Here is a 22,396-nt window from a genome sequence, read left to right as displayed (position 1 = left end):
ATACTTCGCGACGAAATTGGCGACGTCGATCGTGAATTTCGTCGTGAATATTCGCGATTTGATCTATTTGCGATGTCCCTTTAGGGCCACCATACGTTCCAGCATGCGCTCTCCAGTCAAACCCGGAGTCAAACCACCTCTATCAAAGCCTGGCAAGATACTCTTAGTAGATACAAGCTTCCAGACCTCCACTCTCTCATTCTGCACCCTGTACCATACAGTCAATGAAAGAAGCTTGTGAAGTCTGCTGTTAAAAGTATGGTAGTCTGCAAAGCATCAGAGGCAATTCAATTAAAATCCACACTCTCTTTCTGGAGGAGCATCAGCATCCCTCCTCCAAATCACCTATATCCACGCAATAGCAGTTCTAACTTCCTGCGTCAAGCTGTAATGATCAGATCCCAACTGCTGTGCCAAACATACCCTGTTCAGGCAAGCTTCTCACTATTAAAAAGTCTAATACAGCCACGTACCAGCTTTGTAACAAGGAAGATGAAGATGCAGATCATTTTGTTGGATCCTGTGCCTATTTCTTATCTCACAGAGAAGACCTTCTTATAAAACTGAAAAGAAGGCATATGCAAGATGAAATATGCCTATATGACCTATCAAGAACAACAATTTATAGTAGAGTGGTACTCTTATAATAATACCAAGCTCTCTTAATCTTCCTTCTTCAGTTTGCTGTCAGCTTGTAACAAATACTCTGTTAATTTTACATAAAATTCATATGAAAATTATCTCTTTCCTGTCCTCAATGAATTGATCATATAATTTAACCTTCAAATGCAATGTACTGGATGGATGGATTACGTCCATAGAAACTAGTAATATATCTCTATGATTACGTCGTACTGCATTTTGGTGCCAACGAACGTAGAGGGCAGCAACACACTACATTTTGGTGCTGATCTCTGATAAAATTAAAGGGGAGGAAGAACAACTTGTAAGAAGAAGATAACCGGTAGCAACGGCGTCGGAGGGATGTAATTAGCAATCATCACGTAACATAATTAATCAACCATGTGTGGCGGAGATATAAAGTACGTATTTCAAATCTCTTGACTTGGACTTTTTAAAGAAAAAAGGATGTTGATGATGAGATGATCACCTCAAGATCATGTCCATGGCCGGCTAAATTTCATGTAAATGGAGTCCCATACGTGCAATTTTGTGTTAGTTCTGAGATTCGATTGTTATTGTTTTGTTTATGATTACATTATATGAGTCCTCTCTACTGAGAGGGGGGGGGGGGATACTCACGAAATAAGGCACACGGGAATGGGTCGCTTTTTTGAAGAAATCCCAAGGCTAAACTATGGTTTAACATGTTTTAAGGACTTCCAGTCATCACGACTGTGTGGGTGCTGCACACGTTCACCGAATAAAAATAAATGAGTGTGTTTTTATGTCATCGGTAATTGTAGTGCGGTTCAACACGACATTATGATTAAAACGTACAAAAAAGAAGCATAAAAGATATAATATGTCATTAAATTGCGACCTAAATTATATAAGATGAAGGAATTTACAAATATGATACTTTGCTTACCTGAGTAATGAACGATGTTTCTGATTTTACAGGATTTCAGCAGCCATATTTTTATGCTCATTCGCGGAAGTCGAAAAAAATGGATGCATTCCAAATTTCTAGAGGGCGACAGACTAAAAATCTTTAAAAGTCATTGCACTGACTACTGCAAATTGATAAAAATAATAATTAAATGGCCACCCCTAGACAAAAGTAAGATGAATCTGCCATGGAATTCAGAACTCGGGGGATGTATTCAAACAAGAGTTAGAGCATAAAAACTTGATAACTTCTTTGAATAAGATTTTTTAAAGCTCGGCAAGTGTTGAAAGGTAAAGAATGTGTTAAGAATCATTTCTAAGTTACTTTTAGCAAAATATTTTCAAGGATAAGCAAACACAAAGAGAAAAACTGATTTGTGACGTCATCAGCTCATGAATATTCATCATATCCCACGATTCGGTGATGTAATTTTACGCAGCTAGATTTGCGCAAAAAGTTGTTTTATGAATCATGGTTTTCAGAATATGTAGCCTAATGTGCGTTAACGAAATCTATGTTGACCTAATGATTTTAGTGTAGACATGGTGCCCATGAAAGACCTGTATCGTGAGTCTATAATTTAATGGAAAATTAAAATATCTAACCCTTTGATCTAACCATACATGTAGAGATATCTCTAACCCACCGCGTGCATGTACTGTGCATTGTTGGACATCACTACGTCAATGTGTGTGAGCGTGGATATCTGATATCAAATGTGTTTGCGCAAAGTAATATAATTGTATACATCGCAACGAATGCTTGTGATATAAGAGATGTGTTACTTATTAATTCTGTGTTCTAATTTTAATGAAATGTGAAATTCAACGGCGATTTACTACTTTCTTTGCAAGGATAAAGTGAAGCAACCTCGGCTGTGCATGGGATAGGTTGTCAGATTGTATTTGATTTGTCTGCATGGGGTATTGGTAAATTACCATGGAAATAGATAAACAAATTCAATGCAATTCACAATAAATATTGTCTTCCAGATTAAATTTTGAGGCGAGTGTCTGACTCTGGGTAGGCCTACCTAATGGAAGGGGGGGGGGGAGGGGATCAGGGATGGGAAGGGGTACCCCAGGTTTTGGCGACCTTCAATCTTTTATATAGGCCTACTGTATTTAGTTGTCTGATTTGTTTTCTTTGTCACTTTGTATTTGTTATTTATTTATTTATTTTATGCTTGTGTGAATGAATCCTAATATTTCTTTGTTATTTCAGAATGAATTTGTGAAAGTCTAAATTATATGATTTATTTTTGTATCTCCTACTATATGTATATGTAGAATTAATGTTGGGATGATGATCCTTCAATATCAGCTATATGGGCCTATCAAAAAACTTTTAAATATGAATTGTGTGACCCCCCCCCCCTGCACGCTGACAGAGCTGTGACCTATAGGCCTATATTTTTTCAAATTGTACTTGTGTGATGATACAATATATTTTAACATAATTGTTTAATTTTTTAATGTATTATGTGAAAATCTGAATTCTACAATTCATATTTGTTTTGTAAATTTATATTCTAAGTACGCTTATGATATTCTCTTTGTTGTTGTTGTGATAATGATCATTATCATGAAGCTGTATTTGAATTTGAATGATGTCCCTCACATATGCGGACGTAACTGGCGGTGACCCATATTCTAGCTTCTTGTCTTTTTTTTTTTGCTTGTTAATAGTAGACCCCTGTTGCCCGACCATGTTTAGGCGGTCAACCTTGTTCAGGATTCTAAGAGATTCCCGCTTTTAGCCTGGAAATGGATTAGATTTGTAGGCCCCATGTAGTACGTCGGATTAAACAACCAATATCATACCCTGCATGTATTTGTACTTTGTACTTTGTGCAGTGCTTAAAAACTAGTGTGCCATGCTGCATTGCCAAACCTCAGTAATATGCTTATGAGGTTAAAGGTGTATGTACATATAAGGTAAAAGTGCTCCTTGTGCAAGTAAAAACTAACTCCTTTTCCATCTAAGCCTGGCGCAGCGTTATCCCGTCCAGCTGCCTCTTAAACTGTTCCAGAGAAGAAGCAGATGTTACACTGGCAGGGAGCTGGTTCCAAAGGCGTACAACACTAGGAAAGAAGGAGTTCTGAAACCCAGAGGTCCTACACAATTGTCGATATTGAGTATGTCGTCGTCCAGATGATCGTAGTGCTGGGTAGAGGTAAGGTGGTTCAGGTGGGATGGCAATCAGTCCATGAAGAATACGGTAGAGCATGATCACTTTCAGATGAGCTCTCCTTTCAGCGAGAGACTGCCATTTCAATGAGTGAAGCATTTCGGTGACACTGTGTCTTGGGTGGTAGTCTCCAAGTGTAAACCGAGCAGCACGCCTCTGAACCATTTCAAGTTTCCAGATGTAGTCTTGGTAGTGAGGATCCCAGGCTGTTGCTGCATACTCAAGGATAGGTCGTACATATGTCCTGTATGCCTGGTCCTTGATTTTCTTGGGGCAGCCATACAGGTTTCTTTGGAGGAATCCATGTGTACTATTTGCTTTTTTACATGTACTGTCAATATGCGTCTTCCAGCTGAGCTTGGAGTTGATGTGTACTCCGAGGTACTTGGCATTGTCAACAGCTGGAAGTTCAACTCCATGAAGAGAATAAGGCGATTTGATGACATTTTTCACCTTATTGGTCACTCTCAGAACTTCACACTTCGATGGATTGAAAGACATCTGCCACTTGGCTTCCCAATCTTGCAGGTTAGTGAGATCTTCTTGGAGTGCGTCTGCGTCAGATTGCGAACTGATGTGTCGGTAGAGAAGACAATCGTCGGCAAACATCTGCACCTCCGACTGGACACAGTTAGGCAGGTCGTTGATGTAGGCCAGGAAGAGAAGCGGGCCAAGTACAGTCCCTTGAGGTACGCCTGAGTTGACATTAGCTGGGAGAGAGGTAGATCCTTCAAGTACCACCTGTTGGACACGATCTTTAAGGAAGGCTCTGATCCAACGAAGAAGATTTCCTTGGATGCCATAGAAGGCTAGTTTTCTCAAGAGTCTTTCATGTGGTACTTTATCAAAGTCTAACAGTACTGCATCTATCTGCTGTTTGTTGTCAATCCCTTTGGCAAGGTCGTGTATGGTCAGTAGCAGTTGGGACTCACAGGAGTGGAATTTTCTGAAACCATGTTGCTTTTCAGACAAGATACTGTTAGATTCCAGGTGATTGATGATTTCTGAGAATATGATGTGTTCAAGGGTTTTTTAGTTGTTTTCCCTTTGTTTCCTGCCATCACTCTCTCCATCTCAACACTTGCTTTCCCGGCTCTCTCTCTTTAATTAATTTAATCAATCATTACATCATTTTCAATTTCTCTCTTATGTTTTTTCCATTTCTTAATTCTCTTTACTCAGTCTCCTCCCAAAAAAAAAAATCAGTTTTAGGCGTACGCTGACACCAGCGTAATTTTGAAAAATTGGTATGACAATCATAGATCAGATATGATTATATTTCCACAACACTATTATATCAGAATTGTAATCAGCCAAAAAAAAAGCGTCCGCCATGTATAAACTAGTAATATAAATTTATTGGTGATAAGTTTTTTAGGTGGAAATATAATTATGGTGTAATGTATAAAATCACTATATTTTTATTTTTAAATGTTAGTTGAGTCACGCTGGTTCTTGGAGTATCCCAGCGTCATATGAAGGTATAAAATGTTGATTCATATAAATGTGCTACATAGGTTCTGGAGTAGGTCTACTTGCCCATGCAGTCGGGCAAATAAATTTCAAATTGAAAAAAAATGCTTTCCCGAAATTATAGTTCACCTGCTCAGAAACAAATCTGTCAAAACAAAGTAAAACCGTTTCACAACAAAGTTTAAAAGTTTTACAAACAATCGACCATTATTAGTATTATTATTAGGCCTATTATCACTCATCATGAACCATGTTATCACATTTTTTTTTTTTCAGAGTTGATTTTCACCTTGTCCATCATGACCCAATATCATTGTGAATATACTCTTTAATTTCCTCTTATCATTTTATATTCATATTTTTTTTATTGGGGGGGATTGTGACACACAATAAAAAGGTGGAATCACTGAAAAGAATGCAAAAATAATTAAAAGGAAGGAAGAAAGAAAGAAAGAAAGAGAGAAAGAAAAAGAAAAAATTACAAAGGAGGATATTTTAATTCAGTAAGATTTTTTATTCCAAGGCCAGATTGCGTATTTAGCAGAATACAAATAAAATGGTTGACAAATATACATTTTACATTTCAATAACAATAATTCAAAATGACCAAACATGAACTTAAAGAGTTTACACTCATAAAATCTCAAAGAAGGATACTTAATGAAAAAGAAAAAAAAAAGATAGGCATAATCCCCCTTCAGTTGCTCCTATGATGAATAGTATACATCTCTGAAATAATAAGAGAAGCATTTATTTTTTTCATAATTTTATCATATTTATTTCAAAATATCTTTCGACCATTATATTCTTCTACATATAACATAAATATACATTTAATACAGCATAATAAAAATGAAAAGAAAGAAGAAAAATAAGAAAGGAGTGTGTCACATTGTGTTTGATGTGAACTTGACTTATTATTCTAATCAGGCTGTTTGACCACCCAAGAATTAAACTATAAGATGAAATTGTACATTTCGATCAAAATGAATTTATTAAATATATCAATATTGCCATTATCGAGGCTCACAAGCTGTCAAAACATAAAGATCAAGAAAGCAGTATCAACAACGTTTTGGAACAATCTGTCTCAATTCAAATTAGTATAATCTAAACAAATTAAGTATTGTGACCTGCAATTCCTATTCAAGGAAAGAGCATAAACTCTGTGTTTATGAAAACAATCTATATAGTATACGTATACCGACTGTGGGGAAAGTTCACTTTCTCAAGTCTTCACTCATCACCCGTTGTCAGACGTCAAATGCATCAATGACCAAATTGATCATGCGATGCTGAAGAAATGTGCCAAACGGAAGACGATATGGGGATGAACTCGCGAATGCGATGAACTAACCAAGAACTCGGGACTTTCCGTAGAGAACGTAGCAATCGTAGAACGTCGTAAGACGTCGAAGAGGCCATGAACGTCACAAGACGTAGGACGTAGCTAAACTTTGCCAAACGAGGAGGACCATGGCGATACATGGAAACGTGGAGACACGTGGTAAAACGTCAAGAGACGTGGATAAATCATCGAGAAAAACGGCCGTAGTCTGGACCTTGAATTCCAACCAGTGTACCAACCACTGCTGGCTTACATGCCACTCCACATATCAAAGGCGTGGCACCAAATTGCTGGCTTTCCCAGCCAAGGAGCTGCTGCAAGGATGCTACTGCACCCTATGCTTGCTTATCTGCAGTCTGCTGAACATTTGCTTGCATTGCCCTATGCAGTGCACACACACAATAGCTATCAAACACAGTGAGGGGTTGCCTACTCTAGCAGTTAGGTTTGGTCTATTCATAAACAAATTAGGGAGTTACTCAACCAAATAGGCTCTTCCACTGGCTAGTAAAGGGGAGTTTGAATAAGCTTCTGACAGAGTGAGAGAGAGAAAGAAAGAAAGAAAGAAGGAAACGAAAAGCAAAGAATTTTTAAAGAAAATTGAAAAGAAGGACAAATAAATGAAAAGAAAGACAAAAAAAAGAAGGAAAGTTAAGTATTATTTTTGTCTCACCTGCATAGCAGAGTGAGACTATAGGCGCCGCTTTTCCAACAGCGAGTGCGGCTAGCGACGGCGGCGTCAACACCAAATCCTAACTGATGGTTAAGTTTTTGAAATGACAGCATAACTTAAAAAGTATATGGACCTAGTTCATGACACTTGGGCATAAGGGTAATCAAGTAGTACTGAAAATCCTGCCTTGGTTTCAGGTTACATGACTAAGGTCAAAGGTCATTTAGGGTCAATGAACTTAGACCATGTTGGGGGAGTCAACATCAAAATCTTAACCTAAGGTTAAGTTTTTGAAATGTCATCATAACTTAGAAAGTGTGTGTACCTAGTTTATGAAACTTACACACAAGTGTAATGAAGGTTTATTTAACATTCTGCCAGAGTTTCAGGTCACATGACCAAGGTCAAAGGTCATTTACATGTAGGGTCAATGAACTTTGGGCATGTTGGGGGTATTTGTTGAATTACTATTATAACTTTTAAAGTTTATGGATCTAGTTCATAAAACTTGGACATAAGAGTAATCCAGTGTCATTGCTCATCTTGCACAAGTCATAGGCCCCTTGATCAAGGTCAAATATCATTTAGGGTCAGTGAACATAGAAGCATATTATATGAATGGTGTTTTTTTTTTAATAATTATTTTATAGTCATTTTCAAAGTCAGCACTGCTGCTATATTGAATCGCGTAATGCAGGCAAGACTGCCAAAGGCGTTCCGTCTTAGCAAAAGCTAGATCATCACATATAGGTATTCTTGACGCGTTGTACTAGGCATCCCTATACATATGTACGCTACCAAAAATCTGCTCTTGTGACTTCAAATTTGCCCTCCCTCCCCCACAAAATCCTGGATTGAACCTGCAGATTGCCTACCCTAAAGCAAGAAAAAATGAAAACAAGGAATGAAAGAAAGGAAATATTACACCTTGGGAAAGGGAAAACCGAGAGAATTAAATTATTTTATTCAATTGCCCCCCCCCCCTGAAAAAATACAAATTTTTACGTATTTGAAATATATTTAGATTTATTAATTATCTATTGTGTTTCCTTAAAAAAAGGGAGGAGAAGAAAAGGGAAAAGAGACTACGGAATTTGTTATATAGGAAGTACCAAATTAGGCCATATATCATCATTTTGAAAACGATGATGAAAAAATACATTTATAGTGCATTGATTGAAGTCAACAACGGCTTCATTGCACAAAAATTTAGCACCCCGTAAAAGTCCAACTCTGGATCCGCGCCTGGAATACCCTTTTTTTTTTCCTTTATCCTCATATTCTTTTCTTCCTTCTTTTTCTCCTCCTCCCTGAAGTTTTTATTCTTCTTTTTCTCATCCTCCTACTCCTCCCCCTCCTATCCTCCTTCTCCTCTTCTCCTTCTCCTCCATCTCCTCTTCTCTTTTTCATTTTGACCGGCCATACCTGCTCTCAGTGAACTTCCTCCTCAATTATCTGTTTGTCAAATGCAAAAACAGAAAAAGGAAATCACCAACTGTGTTGATTTTTCTGCTTGTTTATAACAACGAAAGTACCATAGGTTGTTAAATTGCCATTTATGCAAAAAATAAAATAAAATAAATATATTTGTAGAAAAAGTTTAGGCTATTTGAGTAATTCTTGATACAAATTATTGATAAACTACTGTAATTTTTTTTTATCCCAAAATCAAATCAGTTATGGCCCAATATTTTATTTATTTTTTTTCAGCTTCAAAATGAATTAATTACACAATAGTAGCTTGATTAGGAGTATGCAAATTTTTTTTTTGAAGAACTAATTTGCAGAAGGCTTGTTTAGGGAAGTGACATTGCATTTGTTTTATTTTCAGTTTCATAAATGATGTTGTTTTTGAAGTCATTTAACCATTGTAAGTTTTGAGTTTTAAGCGTGTGCGCTGTAATCTTAGTAATTACGGCTGCCAAGCTACAGCTGGGGTAATAATATCCAAGTCCTTTGGAAGCGCATAGAGACATTATTCATAATCGTGATATGCGCTATACAAGAACTGTTTATTATTATTATTATTTTGAGCTCCAGAAATTTCCTAGCATTCAGTTGAATAATAAGAGTGTTATTGTTGATTTAGAAAAATGTTTTTATTTCAAAGAATGTTTATTGAAGTCATGGAAAAGAATATTATACATAATTTATTTTAATGGAACTGGACTCTAACAATATTATCCTCCATTTGTATTTTGATCAGGTGGAAGAACAACCCAGCCAAACCTCATGAAGCCTATGTACCTACTAATATTGAACATATAGCTAACATCATTACACATGGAGTAAGTCACTTAGATTAAAACTAAATCAACACAAACATTAGCTGATTGGTTCCTGATCAGTATTTTAAACACAATCTGCATGTAACAAAGTTCTTGAGTGGCCAATACTATTTAGGGATTGATTGCAAACCTTTGAATATTAACTGCTGTAAATAGATCTTTCAAGTTTATTTTACTAAATGTCAACCGTGAGGAGTACAAATATTTCATAAACCTTAATTTACACAGATTTTGTGCTAAGAGGAACAAGCACGAATTTTTAAACTTGCGAAAGTGAAGTTTTCAAACTCAAATTGGCCACAACACCTTACAATATCTATGAATTACTATAAGTAGCCCGATGGAAGTCAATGTATTATTGGCCTGGTTTTAACATTTAGAACTAAGACAATAATACATTGACTTCAATAGGGCTACTTATGGTTCATATTTATTTTGTCATATCTTGTTGAAATGATTCCTATCCTATTGGGATGTGGATGTTTTTCATCAGGGTTCTCCGAAATATGAAACCCCAAAAATCATGAAATGAAAACAAAAGTGAAATCATCACTTTAGTACTTTGTTGTGAAGCACAAATATGCTGTAGGTTCACTGACAAAAAAAAATCTATTGTGCAAAAATAATAACATTTACATTTATAGTGAAGATAATGTAAATCTGTTACTGAGTACTCTTAACTTTTGAAATGTACCCTTTCAATGTTTTAAAAGTCAAAATATGAATTCAGTTCAAGGCATAACATGCACTTGTTATGGATAATGTTCTATGAAAAAATGTAATGGTATTTGTCATATTCAAAATTTTTGTCTCTTATTTTGCTTAATCCTAAATTTTGGTTTCAAACTAAATTTACTAAAATTTATTGTGCCAAAATATGAATTCAGTTTGAGGTACAACAAGCATCAAATGTATGCCAAATCCAATGTGTCTAACAGAAATATTCTACACTTAAGAAGATCAATTGAACTTGTTATAGATTAGTTTCTATCAGAAAGAAATGTAATTGTATTTGTCATATATTCAAAGTTTCTGTCTCTTATTTTGCTTTAATACGGTAATCCTAAATTTTGGTTTCAAACTAAAATTTGAAGACTAACAATGTGAGTTCACAATCAAAAGCATAAAATAAATATATAACATGCAATGACCTGTATTTGACCAATTATACAAAGAAAAAGACAATATTATGTTCCAAAATGCATTAACATTATAAGAATTAAGTGAAATAAAAACGGCAGGTGTAAATAATGAAGCAGATCGAATTAAGGACAGAAAAAAACTGAACTGGCAATATATATAAATATATTGCAAAGTTAAAATTGAAACATAAAACATGTTTTCTACCAATGAACATGATATATGCTTCAACCCCTTCTCTCTCTCTCAATTCTGTTTGAATATATAGTTGTGTATTATACCATCGTTGTATGCCAGCAATGATTTAGTTCAAGAAGCTACCACTTACTCTCAGAAGACCAGCGCAACAATTTTTGGTCTAGCTCTCCTCCTCCTCTTCAGTGTTTCAACTCTCTTCCATCTTGTCTCATGGTCTGGTCTTGCAAAGTAAGTAATATTCAAAGCCCTGTTTCATGAGGCAAGTTAAAAACTACAGTTGTAATTTGAAAGCTACTGAAATCTTCAATTTGATTTACCAAGAAGATTGTCATAGATCCTTTAAGTTGATTGGCCGAGAAGATTGTCATAGATCCTTTAATTTGATTGGCCAGGATGATTGTCATAGATCCTTCAATTTAATTGGCAAAGATGATTGTCATAGATCCTTTAATTTGAATGGCCTGGATGATTGTCATAGATCCTTCAATTTGATTGGTAAAGATGATTGTCATCGATCCTTCAATTTGATTGGTAAAGATGATTGTCATCGATCCTTAAATTCAATTGGCCAAGAAGATTGTCATAGATCCTTTAATTTGATAAGCAAAGATGACTGTCATCGATCCTTTGATTGGCCAAGATGATTGCCATAGATCATTTAATTTGATTGGTCAAGATAATCGCCATAGATCTGTAATTTGATTGGCCAAGATGATTGTCATAGATTCTTTAATAATTGGCAAAGATAATTGTCATAGGTCCTTAAATTTGATTGGCCAGGGTGATTGCCATAGATCCTTTGATTTTATTGGTCAAGATGATTGCCATAGATCCTTTGATTTGTACAAGGCCCTATTATCATCAAGCTTAATTGCTCATAATGGCAGTCTCTTGTATTCCTTTAGATGAATGATACAGTTTTCTCAATATTTATTTTCATAGCAGATATTCCAACTATTATATTATTGATTTGTATTTTTTAGATTTATATTTCATCTTGTATAGTCATCTATGATGTGAATGCTGAAATGAAATCAAAATCAATCAATTTGATTGGCCAAAATGGTTATTACTGTATGTATCATTTGATTGATTGGCCTCATATAGAATGTGGAAGGAACTCATATGAAACATTTGTTTATGATGCATTCTTAACATTTTTTGAAGAAATGAAAAACTGAATTATGATAATGCTAAAGAAATTGACATAGCATTTATGAAATAATTGCTTAATCTTTGTCTACAGAAACTTGAGGTTTTACCTTCATATAAGTGACAGGGCAATAATCTATTTATATATAGCAGCTTCTTATACACCTTGGTAAGTACATGCATTGGCTCTTTTCTTTCAGGGAGAACTCTTAGGTTTCTGATCATACAGATAGTTTACATGTGGAAATAAATTCAAGTGACTCTATTTTGCTGCACTAATATTTTGTTGTTGGTTTGCCTATATGAAAAATTTGAAGTTTTTGAATGGAAATTCTTTTTTTCTCATATTGATTATTATAATTCTAAAATTGATGAGTAAACAGAAAAAAATCTAAATATTCAAGTGCTTCCATTTGACAATGTTGATAGGTCTATTCTTTTTTTTAACCAATTATTTTGCTCTTAAAGTTTGAGTAGATTATTTAGTATGACAGCAGGTCTGTATTACCATTAAAATATTATGAGAAGATTATTTTTGATACATTCTCATGCCCTTTTGATTTTTTGCAAATATTTTGTATACTTAATTTGTTTAATAATGTGTTAACACATTGTTACCAGTATCAGACATCTGAACTGGTCACCTACATGACCATATTGCCCTAGATTCCGTGCATAAGATCAGTGAAAGATAGGTATTAATTTGTATTTTACTCAGTCTCTCTGCATGTATTGACTTTGTATGCAGAGACGATGCAAGATATACCTTTGTATTTTTCACGATCTCACTTCCGGGCATCTGACGATGCATAGAAAGAGATACGTGTCATATTGATCCACACAGCAAAAATATTCATCAATCAAGATGAGACAACGCTAGATACTGCGTCCCTGGCATTTCAATTACGTCAAAATGGTCACAATGGAGTCCCTGCTCAACATGACAAAAAATAATCACATTCCTTAAGGGTCAAATATCAAAATTTTCATGATTTTGCCCTAGATGTTCAATTTGGATTATAATAAACAGATTGATTTGCTTTTCTTTCAAGGAACATCAAATATATTGCCCACTGGTGTAAATCCAAGTGGTGAACCTATTGTTTTTTTGGGGGGGTTTGAACTATTGTTTCATTTCCCCACTTGAATAGTGTGACGTAATAGATTTATGCCCATGATATTGCCCTTAAAAGAACCATATTGCCCTCGTCTAAAGTCTTCTGCCAATATGATACTATTGCAGGCAATATATTTGATGTTCCCAGCAAGGCCAGTCAGTATTACACTCCAGTACAGGGAGGCAGCGTAGCTCAGTCGGTTGGAGCGCATGTTTCAGATAAGATCGTAGATCTCAACGTGAGGGGTTCAAGTCCCGCTCATGCCGAAACGCGTCTAACAAAAAAAATCTGATGCTATAGCGTTGTGTGTTAGCGTGCCTCACCACTGTATTCAGTGCAGGCGTGAATGCAGTTGGAAAACACTCCATCCATCGGAAAGGACGCAAATGTTGGTCCCGTGTATAGGAGAGTCACAACCTATGCACGTTAAAACCAATACACTATTCGTCAAAGAGTAGGGTGTTCACCCGGTGTATTGCACCTGCCGGTCCCGGCAAAATTCAGGTCAAGTCAATCTTGACGTTCATATGCCATAATAAATATAATGATTGTGGGCATTAACGGAAAGACAAGACAATACAAAATGATTGCTTATTACCTTGATCTCAGTGAAACAAAAGTGCTCTTTGGAAATGATGAAGTACTGACGTGTGACATATAGTCTACACCGGTTTTAATGGGTCAAATCAATATGGTCATATACTCATATCTATAAAATAACAACTATTGTTGGTGTTATTCATTGTAACAAAAAGCTGAAGTGCAAAAAAAATGTTTTTGTGATTTCATTGATTTGGTACTCTATTATTCATGTTAAAACATGTATGAAATATGATTTTATTACTTATTCATAAGTTTCCTCTTCTATCTCTCTTATCTAAGGTTGACACTGTGCGATGTTGGTTACTATGGAAACCATCTACGATGGGTTATGTGGTTTCTAGCTTCCTTAGGAATCTTGTATTCATATTGCTTCTATGAAAAGTAAGTGTTCATTTTGATAATACTAAAATATAATAAATGCAATTCACTAGGCGCCATTTCTATCTTGTAAGAGATGTTCAAGGCACACAAGTGAAGGAGGAGCAAACAAAAAAACAAATAACAGAAAATCATTGATAAAATGAGTTATAGAGTTAAGGTAATAGCTTAATCTTAAATGTTTTGACACACTTGCTATCCCAGCTCTCTTGTGGGAGGGAATTCCATAGCGAGGGACCCGCATAGATGAATGCCCTTTCCCCCCACTTTGTTTTACATTTTTTAACTGTAAGAAGACCGGAATCAGTGGAGTGTAGAAGTCTGAATGATGTGTAGATGTTAATGAGAGCAGTGTTGTACTGTGGAGCAAAGTAATGAACTCAGTGACATACTAGCAAAAGGATTTTGAATTTGACACGTTCACTCATGGGCAACTGATGTAAAGATTTAAGAACAGGTGTGATCTGGGTGAATTTTGTTATGAAGGGTCACTATACGAGCAGCAAAATTCTGTAGTTTTTGTAAACAAGTGATTTGGGACTGGGGTAGATTAAACAAGAGTGCATTGCCGAAATAGACGTGATGAGATCAATGAATGAACAATTTTCCCTAAAAAAATTAAACCTTCTTTCTAATGCAAATGAAATTTGGCAAAAAGATTTACCTCCGAATTTTTAACTGTACGCTTGAGTCTTCAGGGATATGACCTGTCTAAACTTCAATGGAACTGATGTCGCGGTGAAGAATTAGGTAATAAGCTCTTGGAAGTTTGTATCGGCCCCCTGTTACGGTTCAGCGAAGGTTGGTGCGCCCTTATTTAGATAGCTTCCTTCACTCCTCTTTCATACCGTCTATCCTCCCTGTCTAGGATCTCTACCTTGTCTAGGTTCATGGTATGTCCTGGCGATTCAATGTGAATGTGCTGAGAAACTTCCGACGACACGGAGCTCGGGCGACAATGTTCCAAAAATCTAGTCTTCAGGGAACATTCCGTTACCCCAATGTAGGATTCTTTGCACACACCACTCAAAGTTAATCCTTGGCATGGAATCCTATATATCACACCAGTAAGGTTCTTCTTTTCAGTCTAGTCTTTTGGAGCTACAAGGAATTGCTTCAAAGTTCTAGTTGGTTTGAAGCAGATTCTAAATCCATGTTTACGAAAGTTCTGTTTTAGTGCTTCAGATAGACCCTTGAAGTAAGGCAGAACGACTAATCCTTTCGAAGTAGTTGACGTTCTACCAGAAGGTTTATTGTTGACCTTCGGGTTGCTCACTCTATCAATAGCCCACTTGGGATATCCACACTTCGAAAGTGCCTTGGAGACAGTTCTCTTCTCTTTGACTATTTCCTCTTGTTCCGTGACTATTGTTTCCACTCAATGGAACAAAGTGTGGATCACACCTAATTTATGTTCTAGTGGATGATTAGACTGGAAGTTCAAGTATTGGTCTGTATGTGTTGCTTTACGAAAGACCCTAATCTTAAGGGAACCGTCCGCTTGAATGATGGTCAAGTTGTCTAGAAATACGAGAGATTTATCCTTCTCTTCTGTGGTGAACTTGATATCCTGATCAACGGAGTTGAGATGAGCGGTAAATCCTAGAGAATGTTCCTTCTTCAGTTTCGTGTAAGTGTCGTCAATGTAGCGGTACCACCACACAGGTGGGAATGTAGTGCGGAACTTATTGTTGGTTGTTCAAAGTGTTCCATATAAAGATTGCAGACAATGGGAGAGACCGGGGAACCAACCCATTGCAGCTCCATTGATTTGTAAGAAGTAAACGCCATTATACAAAAAATACGTACACCGTAAACAGACATCAAGAAGTCAAATTATTTGGTCTGGTGACAATTTGGTGCTTTCTTTCAAGGAAATGTTTTGTTCTAATCTGGATCGAATCACTACCAGTGCTTCATCAACTGGAACAGATGTGAACAAGGCAGTGATTTTGTATGATCTCAGTTCTTCATCATCATCAACATATTCATGTTTTAGATTTTCCACAAATGATTGAGAATTTGGGATATAATGACATGAATTTTCTACTAGCAGTGAAAGGATATTAGCTAACAGTTTTGCACAGTTATAAGTAATGGAACCAATACTACTCACTATTGGACAAGGAGTAATGCCAGACTAATATGTACCTTGGGAAGTCCATAGAACTTAGGAGGGGTCTCTGTTGTAGGATAGAGTCTGTGGGAGTCGTCCCTATTAAGTCCTGAAGAACGGAAACAATCTTTCTTGTATTTAAGAGTCAGACCTTTTTTGCCTAATCTCTTGTCTGTTAATTCATCATTGAGAAGAGTTTCACATTTCTTATTGTATTCACTTGCGCCACAAGAACAGCAGCTATTCTCCCCTTATCTGCTGGTAGAATCCTAATGTCTTTGTCTTTTTTGAGATCATTTAATGCTTTAATTTCCTCCTTACTCAAATTAGATTCAAGTTTCCTCTGTCTATTTAGCAGAGCAGCGACACTTGCCCGTAATTCACTAGCACTGCAATCAGGTAACTTGCGGTGCGCATGATGATGTCTACCAACTGGAACTTCTGTCAGTGCAACAGAAAAATTCAAACCTTTAGCTAGCACTGACAACTGCAGATCATTGAGAGAACATGTTTAGAACATTTCTTCACCCATTTGCCGCACTCCGATGCAAGATTACTTTTATTTTTCCATGAGAAACTGCTGTTTTTGTCCTCTAATAATCGGGCGATCCTCTTGCTAAGTTACTTTCGATACCTCATGTTCCTTGACCTGTGACCTTTTGGTGCGTGATAATATCTCCGCTATTATTTCCGCGGGTAAATCCAAATAATTTTCAATGCTAGATTTGATGTGATCTTTCCCTGATTTAAATTATTTAGTTTGTGATCAATTTGTCAAATTCTTACATTCAATTCCCTTTCTGCTCTCTGTAGAATATTCTCCGCTTTAGCTCCTTTGACCGTACTCGATAACTTTAGACTTACTGGTGTGATGTGCAGATGTTAGCACTGAAGACTGAACCGCAAATGATTATGATAGCGGGCGATTTTCTGCCCATTTTTTTTTTCAAGAGTCTGACGTCTTTTAGGCCATCACTGCCGTAATCTAATGAAAGTTGAACTGCATTGGTGAAATAATAAGAAAATTTTAAACTTTTGATCCTAATACAAATGAAATTTGGCAAAATTATTTACCTCAAAATTTTCGACTGTACACTTCGGTGTGATGGCAGAGTGGTCCGATAAACCTGGCACAACTTGAGGTGAGATATCTGCATCCTGTCAGAGTTCCTCACAAGAACAACATCTAGGATGTGACCACGATCATGTGTGGGTGATGTTACCAGCTGAGATAAACAATGACTGTTGATGACATTAAGAAACTTAAAGAGTATGAGAAGAAAGATTTTCAAGATGAATGTTCAGAAGCAAATATGGTCTGAAGGTCCTCTCATCTAGAAGTGTAGAAAAATCAACCGAAAACTGTTGAAAGCCTGGTGGTCAATAGATTACAAAGATCTCAAGCTTATCCTGATTAACAAGTTCTAGAAATGCTTTGGGTCATTTATGTCAACACAGAGACTGTCCCTGTATGCAAAGGCTTCTCCACTGCCCCGCTTTGATGTTCTAGGGCGATGCTTGAAAATAAGAGAGTAGTGCAGTGTGGGCGGGCTGCCAATGGCGCACACAAACTGCCCCCCTCCCCCCCAAAAAAAATGATACCCTTTATATGAAATATGAAATTTAGTTATAAGAAAATGAGGAGATGTGATAGCTCAGTCAGTAGTGGGGGGGGGGGGGGTTCAGATTCTGGTGACTCTGGTTTGATTCCCACTCAGTGCGCTCTTTCCCTTTAAAGGCATTTATCTTCAGTATGAGGTCCCTTGGAGAGGACCTTAAGCCATCATCCTCTGGTTTCTTGCTAACAAGCATCCATGCTTTCTTAGCAATCAGGTATAAAATCACCACCAATCACCAATTGACCAACTGCTTATTAGGTGCATATTAGATCAAGTGTAGTGTAGAACAATCAGACCTACATCTATTAGACCAAATTAATAGAAACTGATAAGTAGTGCAGCCTCTCTGAACATATATAGTTGAGTTAACAGTGATAGATTATTGTTCTCATTGTGGTGAACTTTAATCAGTTTTCTAATTTCTATACAGATACAAGAGATTGGAGACCCTTTTCTATGTCATCCTTGGAACAGTTCCTGCATTGGTTGTGTTAGAATCGGTATGTCTTCAATCAATTTATGTGTTTTATAATAGATACTTCACTAACATTCATTATTCTGAGATGCTTTTGAGTCAACCATTTTGATCCTAATGGGGCGTTGCAAGAAACTTGCGATCAATTGCAAGTATATTTTCGTTCCCGAAATCAAGCATATGCCATGCAATTAATTGCAAATTTGCGATTGATTGCAAATCTGCTCCGTGAAACAAGGAGTGTAATCTGATATGCTAAAGTTAGAAGTGATCAATCAACTGTAAAATTGCAACAGAATATTTGCGATTGATTGCAAATATTTTCTTGCAACACCCCCTAAGGCTAAGACATACAAGATAGTATAGGCGTAGAGTTAGAATGGGAAGTTAAAGAAATATTTACTTCAACAATGAATCTAAAGGCAAGGGGAAAATTACGGACTAAAATAAGTAGAACTACAAGTAAGACCCCATGAAAACTGTAGTGTTTAAATGAGGTTTGTAATCACTTTGAATGAGAAATACTGAGAGTAATGTATGGTGTTGAATACACTGTGGTTGATGTATCTCTGAGTAATGTATGGTGTTGAATACACTGTGGTTGATGTATCTCTGAGTAATGTATGGTGTTGAATACACTGTGGTTGATGTTTTTCTGAGGATTAACATAGATGAGTGACATCACAATAAGGGCAAAACTTTGTAAACATATATTAAACCCATGCATTGAGAATTGCTACTTCCAATGTTATCTTGTAATATTTTTGTACCATTTTTCGTCTGCAGAATACAAATCAATTCAATTACAGATTTATAGTATGAATAAATCATGATGCTTATAGATCTAGCAAGAAGTGTTTGCATCAATTGTGCTGTTGATCATTGAATAGCAATTCAACAGTTCAACTGTTGATGATTGAATGGCAATTTTAGCTTGTTTTGAGAATGAGTTTATATTTGTTTTATATCTGTTCCACATTCATCATGACATCACATATCAAATGATAATGAAAGAAAAAGGTCATGACCTTCATGAGAGTTTTTGGATATTTTGCTAGCCAGCTTTGCAGGCCGACATTTAATGGGTTTCTTTGAATAAATGTATACTTTGTTAAATAAATGTTACCATAGGAATCCTTTCAACAATTTGTATTATTTTTATTCAATTGACAGCCTCTAAAGAATGGTTTGTATGAGTTAGCATTGGGAGGCATCATTTACATCTGTGGCGTGGTATTCTTTAAGAGTGATGGTATCATCCCGTGTGCCCATGCTATCTGGCATGTCTTTGTTGTGATGGGGGCATACACACACCTTAATGCCATTCAGAAATACCTGATAGGATGTAGGCTACCAGGTGTTGACCCAGATGAACCTAGTCACCTACCGGACTGCATCACTCAATCTTTATGATGTCTTCAGGGTGTTGACCCTGATGAACTTAGTCACCTACCGGACTGCATCACTCAATCTTTATGATGTCTTCAGGGTGTTGACCCTGATGAACCTAGTCACCTACCGGACTGCATCACTCAATCTTTATGATGTCTTCAGGGTGTTGACCCTGATGAACCTAGTCACCTACCGGACTGCATCACTCAATCTTTATGATGTCTTCAGGACCATGGATTACACATTTGTTGAATGTAGGTCATGTTATATCAAATTTGATAAAATTAAAGGTCAAATCCATCCCAATAAAAAGAATTCATGTAAAAAAAATCAAACAAGCCCAACACTGAAAACCAGATTGAAATCTGGGGTGTTTCACAACGAGATAAGTGTGACTTTGTGGAGTCATGCTTAAATGCTGACACACACATGATATATACCAGTAACCCACAAGCTTATTGATTGATATGCAGTAGGCTCATGCTACCGGGAGCGTAAATGCAAATCTAAGTCAAACTTAAATTTTTGTGAAGCACCCCCAAGATGTATACTTAAAAAGATGTAACATTTTAAATTGTTAGCTACTTGCACATTAACAGTGATATGCACATCATATATGAAATGCAAATAAGAGAGCTGATGATGTCACTCACTCTTTAATATTTTCTTTGTATTTTATTAACTGCTCATGATAATTATAATATAGAGTGTTTATAGAGGTTAGGTGATATTATTTATAGACAAGAGGTGATGCTGAGCAAAGAGTTCAGTTTCACATAAGTTGCTCTTGATTATATGTATCATCATATTGGTACAATCATGCTTAGTAATCATGTGCTCTTGATTATGTGTATAGTGATCATGTGCTATTTCGTGGTATATAAATACAAATATTGTATTGATATGTGTAGTATTCGCTGCAGGGTTTTTATTATGACAAACTGCCACCGCTTATTCCTCAATAAAAAACAAAAGAACTAACGCAAGACTGCTTGCCATGTTTGGTTTTCTTCTTCATCAGATGTATTGTTGATGTACCATAGGGTTAGATTATTGGCTAGCAACACTAACTAACTTGACAATTGTTAATCCAATGGCAACTAAACTTTGGTGATAGATGCACAAGGCTACCATCATGTTGCTGTGCTGTCTCTTACATAGAGAGTTTAAAGGTCAATTAAGATCAAAGGTTAAAGTTTACTGGCAAGACTCTCTTATGACAAATAACTTTTAACCATGCTTCCTATTCAATTAAAATTTTATCATGGTTGCTTACTGGTTAGGGGTTGTAATAATGTCAGAGGTCATATATTTAAATACAGACATTAAAGTTTACCTGCAAGACTTGTGAAATCAAACTTGTTTGAAAATTAGGGATGTACTTGGTAAAATCTGCATTATGTAGTCATGGGTGGGTGTGACACAATCTAGCTATAGCCTTGTCTTTCTTTTATAAAATTCAATTTGATACAGGAATCGAGGTGGGTTAAGAAAAAAAAACAGAGCCAAATATAATAACAGCTCATTTTATTTCAGTCTTTGATATTTGGTGTCAGGAGTGAGACGTGTGTTTGCTCTCATCCAAAGCTTTTCAAATGAGAGCAAACAATTATCCAAGACAATTATCACCTTAAGAGATTAATTGTATAGCATATATGTTTTGTGCTCTTGAGTCTAAGTTGCCTTTATTAAGGCTTTCATAGGAAAATTTGTTGTCATGTACAATATATGTGTGGTTCCATGAAGTGCTCTGATTACTCACATAGGGGAATGTGTCAGGGTATAGTGATTATTACCGGTAGGTATATCCAGGTAGAGTGATATGTGAATACATATCCAGGTTCTAGTTTTGTTGGTAGAATTTCACTTGAAATTGTTTATCTTTGTGTTATTTTTATTTCAATTGAAATTGTTTACCTTTGTGTGTGTGTGTGTGAGTATTTTTTTCATTGTGCTGCAAATCTTCCTGCTTTGCTGTTGACTTATACACCAAACTGGAAATGTGCAGTCTTTGATTGTCTGCCTCTTAAGTTATATATTATTTATTGTAAGTAGTAGATTTGTACAGCAGTCATTTTCTATTTATTTATCCTTTGAGAGTCATCTGCCATTGTGACTGTCTTTGATGTATGTGTACTGTAAATTGTTTTGATAATAATGAATAATAATTTTTTTTTTACATTGTATGAAATTCATGGAGTAGCAGAATTAGAATGCAATTATTTTGGTGTATGAAACTGCCAGTTAAAAATTGCACATTGCTATATTTGTTTTAAATTACATTAAAAATCATCAAAATAAAGCATGTATTGCATACGTTTCAACAAAGAAAAATCATCAAAATATAGCATGTATTGGGTAAAGTCCCCAGTTTTCTGTAATATTGAAAATAGAGACCTTGATTTCAGGAAGAACACAGAATTCACTGAATTTTATGGAAGACATTAAACAGAGCAAAACAGATAAACAGAGCAAAACCCAAAACTGAATTCAAATGAAACCTTGTTTATTGTGCAGTGTATGTTTGAGAAGCAACAGTTGTTTATAATTCGCTATTTTACTAATTGCTTTGTTTTATGATTGGTACATAGGTAAACCATGAAACCAAATATTTCAGAATGCCGAAGAACACCGATTTTGCTTTTAGAATTTTAATGGA

At 36.0% G+C, this 22,396-nt stretch overlaps 1 protein-coding gene across 1 annotated transcript; it reads left to right on the top strand.

The window, feature by feature from the left end:
- Positions 1–891: 891 nt before the first annotated feature.
- LOC129268941 (monocyte to macrophage differentiation factor 2-like) lies at positions 892–21,642 on the top strand. Its single transcript, XM_064105113.1, has 7 exons — positions 892–1,043; positions 9,465–9,546; positions 10,955–11,112; positions 12,131–12,205; positions 14,037–14,138; positions 18,301–18,370; positions 19,519–21,642. Exons 1-7 carry the CDS (start codon positions 1,024–1,026, stop codon positions 19,756–19,758), a joined length of 747 nt encoding a protein of 248 aa, XP_063961183.1. The 5' UTR covers positions 892–1,023; the 3' UTR covers positions 19,759–21,642.
- Positions 21,643–22,396: the final 754 nt, after the last annotated feature.

The sequence above is a fragment of the Lytechinus pictus genome, chromosome 10 (genome assembly GCF_037042905.1).
Source record: "Lytechinus pictus isolate F3 Inbred chromosome 10, Lp3.0, whole genome shotgun sequence".
Lineage (NCBI taxonomy): Eukaryota > Metazoa > Echinodermata > Echinoidea > Temnopleuroida > Toxopneustidae > Lytechinus > Lytechinus pictus.
Note: the sequence above shows the minus strand (reverse complement) of the source record. Positions and strands in the feature narration are given on the sequence as shown.

Coding starts and splice junctions, on each gene's coding strand:
- LOC129268941 (XM_064105113.1), top strand. CDS start 1,024: ATGTGTGGCGGAGATATAAA. Junction 9,547..10,954: donor CTAACATCATTACACATGGA/GTAAGTCACTTA, acceptor TTGAATATATAG/TTGTGTATTATACCATCGTT. Junction 18,371..19,518: donor CATTGGTTGTGTTAGAATCG/GTATGTCTTCAA, acceptor TTCAATTGACAG/CCTCTAAAGAATGGTTTGTA.